Here is a 17,384-nt window from a genome sequence, read left to right as displayed (position 1 = left end):
CACCCAGTGTGTTCAACTGGCACTAAATTATACGAAAATAGTCCTGTTGGGTTTCAGATCATCTGCACCATGAACTCTTTCATAAATCTCTGTATGTAAAGGAACAGACGGTTCACAGGGGGAAAAACCAGCAGGCATTGACATGGTATGGGCAACTGCAAACACTTCATAGGAAAATGTGCTTAACAGAGAATAGCATCAAAGGAATGTTAAAGCACTTTAGTGAGTGAATAAATAATCATTATTAAATGCTTTCCCATAGTCAATTCAAATGTTCAAACACATATTTTATCATTACCAAAAGAATGTCAAAAGAACCTTTAATTATCATCTTGCACTTTGGGGGGTGTTCATTGGATAATGTATTCTACTGCATAAACGTACTGGCCATAAGAATGAAAACCTGATGAACTTTTTGCATTATGTGTTTTCACTAATAAAATAATGTAAATAATCTGAAATTTCTAAATAGGAAAAGGATTTCACTAAGCTAAAAAAATAAAAGTTTTTTGAGCCTTAAATATATCAAGCACCAACTAGTAAAAGATGTTGGTATTTAAACTTAATTTGGGGACTTAGCTTCAATAAATCAAATTAAATAGCAAATATTACTTTAGATATTGCAGTCCTAAACAGAAGCTAAAAACATGATCCCTTAAAATAAGATTAAATCCAGAAAGTATAAATTCACCTTTGAGGAAATACTTAATCTAAAATGGTGTACACACTCAATGACTTACACTCAACAGAAAGACAAGCTAATCAACATAAATATGGAGGAAAAACCTGCATTCTTTTAAAAGATAAAGTTTTAAGATATTTAAATTGCTTACTTCTGCCTTAATTCTCAATTTCCTATAGGAATAACAAGAAACAGTAAATTTCACACAATCAGCAACCTAGTATTGTGAAAAAGAATCCAAGTAGCTAGGTCACTTGGACAGATGGTGTTTAGGAAAGCAAACTTATTCAAACCATATTCTTCCAAGTAAATATGTACAACATTCCTACTCTATTGTGTAACCTTTAAACACAAAAATACCACAACCACCCCCATGCTCCCATTTCCCATTACTTCAATAATACTGGCTGCTCTAATCTTTTATGATACATCAAGTGAATAAGTTACTTTATTTTTCAAACTTTTATTCCTAATGTTTTTAATTTTCCTCTTTTCTTTGGCTATGCAGCTTACAGAATAAACAAGTTGCCTGAAAACTGTTTCTAAGACAGAATTTTACAAATACTGTTTTACAAAATGTGAACTTAAAATTATAAGTCATTTAACTTATTGATGTTTTCTATATTATCTTCAACACTCACTCTCAGATGACTAGTAAACTCAAAGATGTAGAACAATTCAATATTTCTTATGAAAATGATTTTTGTTCACTGCAGTTTTACACTTTATTTTGTAGTGGAATAAGACTGGATATTAAGTGAATATGTTTCATGGCATCTACACTTTCTCTCTTGGTATTTCTTAGTTTATTCAAAGTATCTACTGCATGAGTAGTATGTGCAAGACGAGGCAGGTATTGTTGAAGATAATTTTTGTGGTCTCCTCTCAAGGAGTTTACAGACTCCTGAGAAAGATAAGACAAATCCATAAATAGTTTTATTTTTTAAAAATACTTTTATTTTTTTTTTAAAGTAAACTCTACCCTCAATCTGGGGCTCAAACTCACCACCCTGAGATCAAGAGTCACATGCTCTACCGACTGAGCTAGCCAGGTAACCCAAAAAGTCCATACATAGTTTTACTTTTTTTCTTTATTTTAGAGAGTGAGAGCATGAGCAGGGAAGGGAGGCAGAGAGAGAGAGAGAGAGAGAGAGAGAGAAAATCTCAAGCAGGCTCTACACTCAGTGCAGAGCCTGACGTGGGGCTCAATCCCACGACCCTGGGACCATGACCTGACTCAAAATCAAGAGTTGGACGCTCAGTGGACTGAGTCACCCAGGCGTCCCTATACATAGTTTTAAAAGTAGGAGCAGCTGGGTGGCTCAGTTGGTTAAGCTTCAGACTTCAGCTCAGGTCATGATCTCACGATTCACGAGTTTGAGCCCCACATCGGGCTCTGTGCTGACAGCTCAGAGCCTGGAACCTGCTTTGGATTCTGTGTCTCCCCCTCTTTCTGCCCCTCCCCCACTCACACTCTGTCTCTCTCTCAAAGATAAATAAACATTAAAAAAATTTAAGAAAGGGGGCACGTGGGTGGCTCCGTTGGTTAAGCGTCTGACTTTAGCTCAGGTCATGATCTCGTGGTCCGTGAGTTCGAGCCCCGCATCAGGCTCTGTACTGACAGCTCAGAACCTGGAGCTTGTTTCAGATTCTGTGCCTCCCTCTCTCTCTGACCCTCCCCCGTTCATGCTCTGTCTCTCTCTGTCTCAAAAATAAATAAACATTAAAAAAAAATTAAAAAATTAAAAAAAAAAGAAAGTAAAAAGTGACACAAGAAGGTTACAACAAGAAACAATTCCTGGGGATTAGGAAGATTTTTGAGCAAGCAAAGTTTCATGATCAGAGTTATCTTTTCAGGAAATTATTTTTGTTGCTTTGTGCGGGAATAGTTTGTGGGGGAAAAAAACTAGTAAAGAGGAGACCTAAGAGGAAGTCACTGGAAACATTCAAGGGAAGAAGTGGTAAAGCTCTGAACCAGAGAGGGCACATATGAAGATACTGAGGAGGTAGAGTCAACAGGCCTTGAAGAATGAATGGATATGGGAAGCAAGGAGGGAGTCAGATGACTCAGATTTTGACCCCAAGTGATTATGAGGATGGTGACATCATTAACAGAAATCAGGAATAAAGAAGAAAAAGAATTATTCTCATAAAGAGAGTAAATTAAATTAATTTAAATTTAATTTCATGCAATTAAACCTTGTATGAAATAGTCCATAAAGAACATAAACAGCTATCTAGACTTAAATTTTATAAATTATGCTAGAATTGTTCAAGGTCATAGGAAGCTACATTTATTCATGTCTACCTCCCACAGACATCTAGTGAAAACATGATAGAAAGCCAAGAACAAAAGGAAATCAGTTTAGTGGAAAAATACTGTCTAATCTCAGTACTGGACTCATGAAAATAAATTAGGTACCATAAGGAATCAGAATTCAAATAAATGTATCATAATCTCTTACTCCCCTCAAAATATCTGTAGTACAAAATCCAGTCATTAGTCAAAACTAGAATTTAAGCAAATACTTAGCTGTAAAATTGCTACCTAGTAATAAAGTATATACACCCTTTAACCTAGTTGGAGAGCACATGATAAAGCAATGAGAGCCAATTTTTTTTTTCACTCTTCCTGCTGATAAATTTATTCTATTAAAGGGCTTTACCTTAAAGAATAAAAAACACATTTTCTACCTCAGTCACAGGCAAGCTTAAAATTTAAATACCCACTCCATTTTACTTAATTTCCTGTTTTAGCTAGAGTTGATCCAACTTTTCTACATTTTATTGCTTTTATCAAATTGGAGATTTTATATAATACATGTATCTGTGAAGAAATTCTAGCATCAAAGTCAGATAAACTTTTGGATCCTTGTGAAGCTGATTACTGTAAAAAGTTTTAAATCACAATCAGTAAGATATAACTAAAAAGATGTTAGTAAAGTTATAGCTTACTAAATAAATAAAAACCTAGTATCTGTTTTATTATATACCAATTATAACTATTTATAAAAATATAATAATTTATGACAATAAAGTGTAAGACAAAACTAACATATTAACATCACTGGGAAAACAGTACTGGAATGATACATAAGTAGCTATTTACCTGAAGATGAGAAAGTCAGATTTTTTACATTATATGATAGGTAAAAATATTTAATAGATTAAATATTTAAAGGTGAAAGAATAAAACCATAAAAATCCTAAAAGGAAATATGGCTGAATATTCACTCAATTAATCATAAGGGTTCAGTATGATAATTTTATGCATTAATCCAAAAGGAAAAGTCTAAGTTATTAGAAATTTAAAAAAAAGTAAACGTCTTTATCTAAGAAGTAAAACATAAAAAAAAATGACAAACAATATGGGAAAAAATAGTGGAAACATATGACAAAAGAAATCTACTTAAAAATGTCAGTCAATAAGAGAGTGAGAAATACACTAAATACAAAAAAAACAAAAACAAAAAAATGGGTAAATGAACCAGTTAGGTGAAATTTTTTTCTTTCAGTTTTTTTGTTTATCTCTATTTTCAACATGTTATACAATAAACATACTTTGTAACCAGAAAGACAGCTGTTATAGAAAGCAAAGATGTGGAAAATATTTAAGGACACTGAAAAGTATTCATAGTATGTTTTTATATTCAAAACAAGTCACAAAACAGTAAGTATGATTCATTCTTATAGATGTTTATAGAAAAACAGACTGAAAGATGGAGGAATTATTTTTAAATACACAAATATTCCACAATGACCTGCTTCACTTCGTAATAAGAAGACAATTTTAAAGATCAGTATCAAATGTCATGACATACATGTGAAAAAGGAACTTAAAAGTTGACTAATATTTATGATATGATTCTAGTTTATATTTTAAAAAGGTACATATGCAAATAAAACAGTCTAGAACATGGTGATTATTCTCCTACTCTGGGAAGTAGGTATGTGGGCTTTCACTTTTTACTTTTAATATATCTGAAATGTTCCAATTCTATTACTATAAGCACTTACGTATTTAAAAATATACAAATCGGGAAAAATAACAGAAGCAAAGAGCCTAAAATTTGTTACTGACAACATAAAAAATATTTTTAAGATTACAATTTATAAATAAAATGACAAAAAAATCCTCATAAGTTGTTATAAATTTATCTGCATAGTAAAAATCTTAAAAAAAATCAATGTGTCATAAAAGTGTATTAAAACAGCTGAGTATAAGAGATCTTACTAAACAAAACAAGAATGTGTCATTAAAGTGTATGAAAACAGCTGAGTATAAGAGATCTTACTTGGATATAGTAACAATCCACGGTGTTAGCAAAAACAAACAAAAACAAAAACTTATTTTTGCTAAGCCATGGTAAGAACAATGAATAAAAAATTAGCACTCTCAGATAATTTATAATGTGGAAAACTGGCAGCAATCCCTTCTCCAACTATTTTATCTCCACGCCCTCTAACCGCAAAATAAATACATAAGAGTTAAAAACCTCACACAACCCCTATTTAAACCTGGGAAAAAGTAAGTTGGGATAAATATACCCACATACACTATACAGTAAGCCACAGAACTGATGAAAACTGGTTTTAAAAAAAAAGCATGAAAGGCCATGAAGAAAGAAAAATCAAATATAGGAGAAAGAAAAAATTTTAAATCAGTTCTTTTCTTTCCGTTGCATTCATTAATCTAGAGGAAAATGTTGCTATGCTATACTGTAGTAAAGTAAGCAGAATACTAATCTTAATGTCAGAAAATTGGGTTGGGTGCTGGCTCTGAGATTCACTGGCTGTGTTCTTGAGTGTGTTTCCTGTTCAAATCAGGAAAAATATCTCTAGTTCAGAGTTGTGCTATGACACTTCATTCAAGGACCTTATACATAGTTTTATCCATCTTAGAAAGAAAATAGTTGTCGGATGAATTAGTCTTTTACCATATTATTTCACTTAACTATTTTCCAGTTTGACTGTATAATTGGTTGATAGTACATATAACTGCAATTTTAGGTAAAAATTTTAAATAAGGTATAAATATAAACAATATAACAAATATAAACAAATATAAAATTAGGGAATAAGAAATAAAGAGTTTATCCTAAAATAGTGATTGTAATTATTGGCTTTATAGGATGAAAACGGGCAAACCTCATAACCATCAGAAATATTGTGTGCAGGCTGGTTTCTACAACTCAAAACAAAGCAGAATTAGAGAAAATTTACAGTCAAAAAGTAATGAAAATAATCAGAGCTATAAGAGATGAATAAAAAAGATTACTGCTTTAATGGTAGAGAAAGACAGTCTCTTTAAGGCTCAAAAGTCTTCAAGAGCTCAAATCATACATACAAGATGAAGCATAATTCATCAAATTCTAGAAGATCTGAGTTTTCACAAGTTGAGCTTTTAGGTGGTAACAAGTTTACAGAATGTATTATTTATAATCAAAAACTTGCAAAGAATGAAATGAGTCATCCAGCTAATATTTTACACAGCACAGGAAGTGCTGTGCATGGATTCATGAAAGATATCACATAGAGAGAGAGATAAGGCATTCATTCTTTTGAAATAGCAATTCCATCTGTACATAATTAAAATTGATAGGAAGTTGGTTTTGTTTTTGTTAAAAATTTTTTTAATGTTTATTTATTTTCGACAGAGAGAGAGAGAGACAGAGACACAGTGCAAGTGGGGGAGGGGCAGAGAGAGGGAGACAGAATCTGAAGCTGTCAGCACAGAGCCCATCGTGGGACTCCAACTCACGAACCATGAGATCATGACTTGAGCCAAAGTCAGACACTTAACCAAGAGTGAGTGAGCCACCCAAGTGCCATTTTTGTTTTAATATTGAGCCACTGTAGGCCTCAGAAAACTTCTATCGACTAATTCCTTTCTTTCAATTAAAAAAAAATGTTTGTTTATTTTTGAGGGTGGGGGGGAGGGACAGAGAGAGAGGGAGACACAGAATTGGAAGCAGGCTCCAGGCTCTGAGCTGTCAGCACAGAGCCTGATGTGGGGCTTGAGCCCAGGAGACCTGAGATCATGACCTGAGCTGAAGTTGGATGCTTAACTGAGTGAACCACCCAAGCACCCCTTTACCCACTAATTCTAAGACAAAGTTTATCTCTACAGTTTCTCAGCATGACTATATCTTCTTGCCACAGGAGAGACAACTTTTTGCATATCTGACAAGTTTATCATTTCCCCCTTTCAAGGAGATATGTCTAAATTCTTTTTTTTATTTTTAAAGTTTATTTATAGATTTTGAAGGAGAGAGAGAGAGAGAGAGAGAGAGAGAGAGAGAGAGAGATATGCAGGAGGGGCAGAGAGAGAATTCCAAGCAGACTCCACACCATCAGTGCAGAGGCTGACGTGGGGCTCAAAGTCATGAACCATGAGATCGTGACCTGAGCTGAAACCAAGAGTCGGACACTTAACTGACTGAGCTACCCAGGTGTGCCTGTCTAAATTCTTTTTGACAACCTCTCACATTATATAATTTCAAAATCATTTACCATCCCATTCCCCTCCTATAAGGAAATTCTGGTTTGTCAATGTTCTATCCTATTAAAAATGATATTACAGGAGGGTTCCCACTTCAAGATAACCAAATAAAACCTTTGCCCCTGTTGTAGGTTAGAGATGGCTACAAATTCTTCCTTACTCCTCTCACTGAGAGGTGGAATGTAATTCCACTCTCTGAGTTTGGGCTAACTTTAGTTTCTTAGTTGGCTCACAAAATGTGGCAAAGTGACTGGGATTTTGAGGCTACGTCATAACACACCTTCCAGCTTCGACCTAAATTCATACAAAACACATGTTTTTGGAACTCAGATGCCATGAAGAAGTCCAAGGAGAGTAACTTGAGGGGCTCCTGGGTGGCTCAGTGGGCTAAGCGTCCGACTCTTTGTTTTGGCTCAGGTCATGACCTCACAGTTTGTGGGTTTGAGCCCCACCTCGGGCTCTGCACTGACAGCATGGAGCCTGCTTGGATTCTCTCTCTCCCCATCTCTCTACACCCCCATTGCTTGCTTGCTCTCTCTCTTAAAATAAATAAATAAAATAAACATTAAAAAAAAAAAAAAAAGAGTAACTTGAGGTCCCAAACTAACAGTCGAGCTGAACTCCAAGCCAATAACAGCCAGAATCAATTTATCAGTCATATAAGTAAATCATCTTGAAAGTAAATTCTCCAACTTACAGTCAAGCCATTTTGTGCAAATTTTGTATTTGTGAGCAGTATAAATGACTGTTCTTGTTTTAAACTACTAAATATTTGGGTTTGTTACTCAACAATATATAGCTGGAATACCCCAAAATAAAAAATAGAAACATGAACTCAGTCTTTGATGAAACTAGCACTGATAAATGAAGACAAGGGAAGATGGAAAAAAACAGTGAAAGATATGAAAGAGAAGCAAAGTGACATATATTACAGAACTCCAAAAAGGATTTTCAGTGGAACTGCAGAAGAGACTGGGGTAGGGCACAAACCAAAGAGACTTTATAAGAAGTAGACTCTAGGTCCCACCCCTACTTACCACAGCCAGAAAATGTTGTCCCCTAGCCCCTTAAAAGACATTAAGTATACAGTTTCTGATGAAGTGAAGCAAAAGTTCTGGGCTCAGGATATGTTTGCGTAGGTATCCACAGTCTGAACACAAAGAGAGTTCAATGAAAGCCTATATGCAATCTCTAAACCCCCTTCTCTAGTCTAGCTTTACTATATAAGCAGCAAAGTTTATATTCTCCAAGCAAGAAACTGGAGGATCTGTCACTAGAGAAAATGAACTATCCCAAATTAAAGATCCACAGAAACTCATATATGGAGGCTCCAATAAATAAGGTGGTTTGACACTCTTACAACTTTCCTCCACACACATAGCTCCCATTCAGCTTTTACGTGCCTCCTTCTTACATATACACAGAAAAACAAGGATCACCAGACTTGGAGGAAAGCTTCCAACAGAAGTAGAACAAAGGAAGAAAAAAAAAACCTAGAGAAACTAAGTATCTTCAGAAAGATAAGAAACCACTGCTTAGAAATATAACGCAAATCACTTTTTGAAAATAAATATATGGTAGTGGAAAAATATTTTAATATTAGAGTTAGAAGATAAAGTTGAGGAAATTGCATACAAAGTAAAATGTGATAAATATTAGGAGCAAAATTATCAAAAAAATTAAAATGATGACTGTTGGGAGGCCCAACACCAAAATAATGAGAATTGAAAGAGAATAAAGAGGGTATACTGACACAGAAAAAATACAAGAACACTTCCCAAAATGAATAGACTCTTGATTGACAAGCTTCCAAGTGCTTAACAGGATAAATTTTTAAAAGACCCATACCTCAGATAATGAATGAATCTAACAGTTTCTATATAAAAAAATAAAACAACCAAAAAAGAGGCACCTACCTATGAAGAGATGTCAGGAAGGCATTAGCCTCATCAATATCAAACCAGAGGACCTAAGATGACTGAGCAATGACTTCCAAATTCTAAGTTTAAAAAATGATTTTCCACTTAGAATACTATATTCAGTTAATTGATTAAGTGTGAATGAAGGACACAGCATTTTCAGCACTTCCATCTACTCATTCTTTCTCAGGAAGCTATGGTAGAATGTGTTCAACCAAAATGAGGGAGTAAATCCAGAAAGAAGAAGGCAAGGAGTACCTGGCTGGCTCAGTGACTCTTGACCTTATGAGTTTGGGGGCAGAGATTACTAAAAAAAATCAAAACAAGCAAAAAAAAAAAAAAGAAGGAGAAGGAGGAGGAGAAGAAGAAGGAGGAAGAAGGAGGAGGGAGGAGGAGGGAGGAAGAAGGAGAAGGAGAAGGAGAAGAAGGAGAAAGAGAAGGAGGAGAAGGAGGAGAAGGAGGAGAAGGAGGAGAAGGAGGAGGAGGAGAAGGAGAAGGAGAAGGAGAAGGAGGAGAAGGAGGAGAAGGAGGAGAAGGAGGAGAAGGAGGAGAAGGAGAAGAAGGAGGAGAAGGAGAAGAAGGAGGAGAAGGAGAAGAAGGAGGAGAAGGAGAAGGAGAAGAAAGAGGAGGAGGAGGAGGAGGGGGAGGAGGAGGAGGAGGGGGAGGAGGAGGAGGGGGGAGGAGGATGAGGAGGGGGTGAGGAGGAGGGAGAGGAGGAGGAGGGGGAGGAGGAGGGAGAGGAGGAGGAGGACGGGAAGTCAACAACAAGAGATCCAAACCAAAAAAGAAGCAATGTGCAAAGGAAATCCAAGAGAATACCACGTTCAGATTGATGGGGGGCTCCAGAGTGATGACTCCAAGAAAGAAAACAGAATTGATAATATTTTTTTGGTGTTACCAAGTGGGAAGTGACATAGAAAAGTGTTTTACAGAGCTGGCAGAAGTGAGAGAAGAGATTGAAAAAACTATACAAATGAAAAACATGTTAATTCCAAAACAAAAAGTTAAAAAAAAAAAAAAGGAAAACAGGGACAATATATTAATTGACTTAATAGAAAACAATACTTATACCTGTTTAGCATCCAATCCACAGCATAAAAATTTAAAGCTGCAAGCCATCCTAGACTTATTCTAGCATCAACTTGCTGACTTTATATACACAAAAAAAGGAGTTTTGGAGATGTTAAATGGCATACATTAATTATTGCCACAAATTCCAGATGTATCAGTTGTTGCTACTGAACATACTCAGCCTAGTCTACACATGGACATGGTTTTAGTAGCTGGATATATCAGCGATGCTGGCATTCTGAATTCTGGGTCTAGCTATACTTCTAAGCATGTAAAATTAGGGAGATAACAACTTCTAGATCTTAAGTTTTCTATAAAATAGAGGAATGGTACCTTCCTATATTACTTTAGTTAACACAAGGGTCAGATTAGATACTGGATTTTAAAAAACATTAAAAATAATTAAAAAGTTGTTTATATTAGTAACAATTATTAGCAAACATAAGCATTATGATGTGAGGAACAGAGACATAATATCTGGTTGATACATAAGGCAAAGCAAATACCAAGGCCAACTTGTCTTTTTCCAGGCAGAGCAGATGCTCATAGCTCTTTGATTCATTTGTTTTATATTTGGTTATTTGGTTATTCTATATTCATATTTGAAAGTCTTGTTTTTAATTAAAAACCATAACTATCCTTAGTTGATTTCCACTTAATAATGCCTTTTTAAAAAGCCCATCTGTTATTAAAATATATGTTTTTCCCCCTCTAGGCTAATGGTTTTTTGGGGTCTCAGATTCCACTGAGAATAAAGCTATGAATACATTCCTCATAAAACGTGTGTATACTCAAAAATAAACTCAAAATGGATGAAAGACCTAAAAGTAAGACCGGAAGCCATCAAAATCCTAGATGAGAAAACAGGCAACAACTTCTTTGACCTCGGCTACAGCAACTTTTTATTTGACATGTCACCAGAGGCAAGGGAAATAAAAGCAAAAATGAACTATTGGGACCTCATCAAGATAAAAAGCTTCTGCATGGCAAAGGAAACAATCAGCAAAACTAAAAGGCAATCGATGGAATGGAGAAGATATTTGCAAATGACGTATCAGATAAAAGGTTAGTATCCAAAATCTATAAAAACTTATCAAACTCAACACCCAAAAAACAAAACTATCCAGATAAGAAATGGGCAAAAGACATGAATACAAACTTTTCCAAAGAAGACATCCACATGGTTAACAGACACATGAAAAGATGCTCAACATCACTCATTACCAGGGAAATACAAATCAAAACCACAATGAAATATCACCTCACACCTGTCAGAATGGCTAAAATTAACAACTCAGGCAACAACAGATGTCAGCGAGGATGTGGAGAAAGAGGAACCCTTTTACACTGCTGGTGGGAATGCAAACTGGTGCAGTGACTCTGGAAAACAGTATGAAGGTTCCTCAAAAAATTAAAAATACAACTACCCCACAACACAGCAATTGTACAACTAGGTATTTATCCAAAGGATACAGGTGTGCTGTTTTCAAGGAGCAGAGGCACCTCAATGTTTATAGCGGTGCTATAGACAATAGCCAAAGTATGGAAAGAGCCCAAATGTCCATTGACTGATTAATGGATAAAGAAGGTATGGTGTATATCTATATCTATATCTATCTATCTCTATATATTTCTATACATATACATATACATTGGAATATTACTCGGTGATCAAAAAGAATGAAATCTTGACATTTGCAACAATGTGGATGGAACTAGAACGTATTATGCTAAGCGAAATTAGTCAGAGAAAGACAAATATCATATGACTTCACTCATATATGGAATTTAAGAAACAAAATAGATGAACACAAGGGAAGGGAAGCAAAAATAATATAAAAACAGAGAGGGAGACAAACCAGAAGAGACTCTTAAACACAAAGAACAAACTGGGGGTTGCTGGTGGGGTGCTGGGTGGGGGGAAGGGCTAACTAAAGGGGTGAGGGGCAATAAGGAAGATACTTGTTCGGATGAGTACTGGGTGTTATATGTAAGCGATGATTCGCCAAATTCTATTCCTGAAATTATTATTATACTGTATGTTAACTAACTTGGATCTAAATTAAAAAAAAAAGACTATGGGAAATATACTTGAAAGTCCAAGAATAGCAAAATTATGTTAGTAGGGAAAGGAATTAAAAAAGTGATTCAATATATATAATAATTTTCTTATGGGTCTTCATTCATGAGAGACATAGATTTTATTTGTATCATCTTATGAAAACCAGATCACATGAATAACCAAGAAATCCAGGAAGATGTTTATGAATCAATTTTGTTAGATTTTCTGTGTTTAAATATGTGCTTTTACTTAATCCACTCTCTGTAATATATAATTAACCCACAGGAAATTATAGATTCAGTATTGGTTGATTTGGGGATAACATTTACATACCTGTGTTACTTCTAATCATATTTTCAGTTTTGAGTAATGGTTTGATCATAACGTGGCTTACTTTTTATTTTTCTAAATAATCATATGTACATATATATGTATTACTTTTTAATATAAATGTTTATATTCATAATTACTATTTATTCTTACTATAAAAAAGGACTGTAAAAAACAGTTTTATTTCAAAATGTTAATTAGCCTGATTTTACATATAAACACAGACTACCAAGTTAATAAAAAAAAATGGGTGTGTACTTATGTGGGCACATGCACTTAACAAACACACAACAAGACAATTTTCCAAACAACTTCATTTCATAGGTTAATGAACAAATCTAGGAAGGAAGATGTATTTTATAGATAATCTTTCAAAAATCTCTTTTACATCCCTTTTTTTTGGGTCTATGTTGATTTCTACTGTCATTCCTAAGAAGCGACTCAGTTAACAATATTCTTAGGAATTTTCCTGCAAAGAATGAAACACCTATCTTGTAACATTAAGATATCGGTTGATATACAGCTTATGCTCAGGTGTAAAAAGGCTTCAGCCTTTCTTCCCTCTAGCTGTTAAAGGGTAAGTTTATTGTAATTGTTCTTTTCTATTTCCTTTCCTTTCCTTTCCTTTCCTTTCCTTTCCTTTCCTTTCCTTTCCTTTCCTTTCCTTTTCTTTCCTTTCCTTTCCTTCTTTCTTTTTTTAACGTTTATTTTTGAGAGACAGAGACAGAGCGTGAGCGGGAGAGTGGCAGAAAGAGAGAGAATCCAAAGCAGGCTCCAGGCTCTGAGCTGTCAGCACACAGCCTGACACGGGGCTCGAACCCACAAACCATGAGATCATGACCTGAGCCGAAGTCAGATGCTTAACTGACTGAATCACCCAGGCACCCCTGTAACTGCCATTTCTTAAGAGTTCCCAAATAATTTCCTCTAAACATGGCAAAATATTTTGACGTTATTCTTAAAAACTTTGGACTCATAGCCTGACCCACCTATTTGTCCCCCTTATTCAGTTAGTGGTCTGCTTGGTAATACTTAAAAACACATAATGGACAAAGAATGTTTCGGCTCCTAAACTTCATTAGCGACATCAACTTACTCTGGTTTCTGGCAAAGTGTTTCAGCTTAGTGAGTTGTCTTGTGGATTCTTTCTGTATTTCTCTATTCTAAAATCAAGATTATAATCACTTTTATATTTCAGCTTTTCTAAATATTCTATCCCAAATAATGTATTATTTATTTTTATGCTGGGAGTTTTCTTCTTTAAAGTAACTATTAACAATTTCACCTTAGCCATAACTTTTTTTAAGGACAATTAAAGTATTCTATTGTTTTCTCTACTGTTCTTACTTGTGCAGTCTCTGCATGTTCCAGCATTTCTTCGAATTCCTGATACTCTTCATCATCTGGTTCAGCACCTGAGAGGCGAGCTGCCCTGGCCATGAAATATGGAGGCAGCTCTCCAATTGCTGTACCGATACCCTATGTGCAAAACCAAAATACTCACATGAGATTCTGTTCTCAACATAAGAATACTAAACAGATTAAATCTATATTTTTCTACATTGCCAAAACCACATTAAGATGCATGTATTAGGGAGGAAAGCATATACTAATCAAGAGAACATGAGTGTGACTCTTGGCCCTAATACTGACCAATACAAAGCCAGGCGAGATAATATACACTAAACTCTTAGACAATTCCTGGTGCATGGCAGACATTAGATTAACGTTAGTTCTCTAAGCATCTCTACTTATACTCTGTGATTTCTGTCAGTTTTTTCCCTCTTTTCAAATCATTTGGTAATGAGTATTCACTAGTACAAGTTTTAAATAAAACTTTCTAGGAAATCTTCTGGTATTTAAGATGCTGTTTCAATCTGGTATTTAAGGTATTTAATCTGGTATTTAGGGTGCTGTTTTAATTTTTTTGTGTGTGCAGAGTTAAAACTTTTAACAAATAGTGGTCAGGAAGCCCCTTGAAATCTCAACATTAGGATGGATAAATTTTCACCACAGGAAAAATGTTTATTTCCTCAGGACATTGAGTGACTCATGTTTCAGTCACTTTGTGGATTCTTGTTTTTGAAGAGAATTTTTTTTTCATTCAACTTAAAACATAGGATGAAAACAAAGGTAAGAGAATCAGGAACTTGGTTTGGACTTAAATGGCTTAAATACAAGATAGATGATAATGTAAAAGGTATATGGTTTCTAGGAAAATTCTCAACTTTGAGCCATCCTTCTCTGCCTTGAGTCATAGTGAATGAAAAAGTTTTGCTAATTCTCAGAAGCAATTTTAGGTCTATTTGCTCTGTACTATGACTTTGTCAACAAATGCCTTGAAAAGAATCCCCAAGGAACATTATCAAATTCAAATATTTCATGTTCACAGTGTTATATTTCAATGTGTGGGATCAATAATCTCCGAATGAGACTGCATTATCCACATATGAAACAAGAATTCTGAAAAAGAATATACTTAAGTGTCAAAAGAAGCAGGCTATATTTAGTTAAAGAATAAAGAGAGAGAGATGAGAGGGAGGAGAGACATATACATCACGGGATATATAAATAAAACAAATCATATTTTGCTAAACAAAAAAAGTTAATGTTAGTCAACTTTCGAGAATGTTAAGAGAACCAACTTATTATTTAAAAAACAGGTAAATAAAGGGGAAAAATCCATTACTTATCCTCTCTTACCTATATGAAAGATATCTTGGGGTAACCAAATTGGTGATAAGGAGTTTTTCTTTATAAAAACATTCCAGTCAATAAGTAAAGTAAAAAAAATGATGTAATTGGTTTACCCCCATTTTATAACCCTTAATAATGGAATTGTATAACAATGGTGATAATACCACAAAAGGAAAGACAATCAGACATTACTGTACCTCGTGATAGAAATACACAAGACTATAACATGTATTCTCGACAAAAAAATTTTTTTCAAGCCTCTCTAACTATCAACTCACAGGAAACATAGGGAACAGATAAACATATTTAAACTATACCAACTGGGATATAATTAGTAAAATCAAGACTGTGAGAAATTATATTTGACAAACAACCCAGTTTCAACAACAAATAAATATGAAAAGAAAAACAAAGAAACACCATCAGAAAAATCTGAACATTAACTAGGTAGCTGATCTGAAGAGACTATTCCTAATTTCTCTTAGGTGTGATAATGTTTTTTTAAGTCCTAAGACTGATATATTTACAGATGAAATGTGATATGTTATCTAGGATATGCCTCAAGATAGTGGAGAGCCTACAGAGGAGGGATCAGATAAAACAATATTAGCCAGGGATTAATATTAACTGAGTTTGGGTGATAATATATTAAATTAATTATATAAATCTCTGTACTTAAAAAATTTTTTTTCCCATTACAAAAAGTAGGAAGTTAATTGCAACATGTTATTCAAAACATGAACTTCTCTTAAAACCTGTTAACTCAAATGTTTAATAGTTCTGAAAGCAATCATATGATTCAAACTCATGACAAGTTTCCTTAAAGTTAAAAAGGAAGTAATAATGGACTGAAATGAAATCAAGAGCTACATACTATATTATACTTGGTTGACTATATTTATTGTTATAGTTGGATTCTGCTCATGTTTTCCCACATGAGCAAGAAACAAGAATGGTGATCATGAGTCAATATTCTGTTTTTTTACACAAATAGATAAAAAGAAATAGTTATCCAGACAGGTCCCCCAAAACACATTATATTCTAGACACAAAAGTTTATTTAGTTATCTCAAATTAGGTACTGCAGTCCCATAATTTCATGATTCTTACAAAATAATTTTATAATTCTTGCAAAATCAAAACAAAAAACCAAAACAGAAGTGTGGAACACTAAAAACTGTCAGCCTAGGCTTAATTAAGGGGAAGAAATAACTGGTTTCCTTATTGCAAAAGAAAGAGACAAGTAGTTTTTAGTCAAGCAATAATTCAGAAAGCTCTTCTAAAAACCATCTGCTCCATATCAACCTTGAAGACCCTGCTTCTTGAATTGGAGAAGATTTTAACATGCACAAAATATGCAAAACCAAGAGGGAAATATCTTCCTGGAGTATCAATTATATTCAAAGAATTAGGGGAGGAGGAAAATCCTGAATGTTCATGCTTTTAAAAAGTTTTGTCAAGTGGATTCACAAGCAAATCAGTATTTTGCTTTTCACTGATGGGAATCATAAGTTTAATAGTAAAAATATGGAGAGCAGAAAATTTTACATATGCTGATTCTCAGATATTATGGTAGTTTTGTATTATCTATGTGTTAATAATTTTTTTAAACAAAATGATTTTTCTATTACATATTCCAATTACAAACATAAATCAGAGGTTAAAAGCAGAAGTTAGGAGGGTAAGCTTGAAACCACTGAGAAATGCAGGGTTCTTACAGAAAACAATTATACCAATTCTAGTAAAATTTTCAAGACTGTTTTGCACATAGAGAAAATTTGCTTCCAGTTTCCCTTGAGGTCAGTTTTCAAATGGCTGTAAGAAGGAATGAAGTTCTGACACATGCTACAACATGGATGAAACTTGAAAACCTTATGACAAGCAAAATAAGCCAGACATAGAAAAACAAGTATTATATGATTCCATTTAGATGGGGTATCTAGAATTGACACAATCAAAGAAGAAGAAAATAGAAAAGACTCTGGAGTTATTGTTTTAATGGGTACATATTTCTGTTTGGGATGACAAAATGTTCTGGCAATGATGACACAACATTGTGAATATACTTAAGGCCAATAAACTGTGTACTTAAAAACGGTTAAAATGGTAAAACTTTCCTTA

The 17,384-nt window shown here is 34.2% G+C and overlaps 1 protein-coding gene across 3 annotated transcripts in view; it reads right to left on the bottom strand.

Moving 5' to 3' along the window:
* Positions 1-17,384, bottom strand: part of VMP1 (vacuole membrane protein 1) — a 129,342-nt gene that overhangs the window by 47,817 nt on the left and 64,141 nt on the right. For 2 of the 3 annotated variants that reach the window (XM_019431077.2, XM_019431076.2), the window contains exon 7: positions 13,914-14,045. The exons of the other annotated variant lie outside the window; for it this stretch is intronic. In XM_019431077.2, coding sequence (XP_019286622.1) covers positions 13,914-14,045 — 132 coding nt within the window. The remainder of the gene's footprint in view (positions 1-13,913; positions 14,046-17,384) is intronic. 3 annotated transcript variants of the gene reach the window in all.

This window comes from Panthera pardus, unplaced genomic scaffold (genome assembly GCF_024362965.1).
Source record: "Panthera pardus isolate Hobbes unplaced genomic scaffold, ASM2436296v1 HiC_scaffold_3, whole genome shotgun sequence".
Classification (NCBI taxonomy): domain Eukaryota; kingdom Metazoa; phylum Chordata; class Mammalia; order Carnivora; family Felidae; genus Panthera; species Panthera pardus.
The sequence above is the reverse complement of the archived record's forward strand: the minus strand, read 5'-3'. Positions and strand labels throughout refer to the sequence as shown.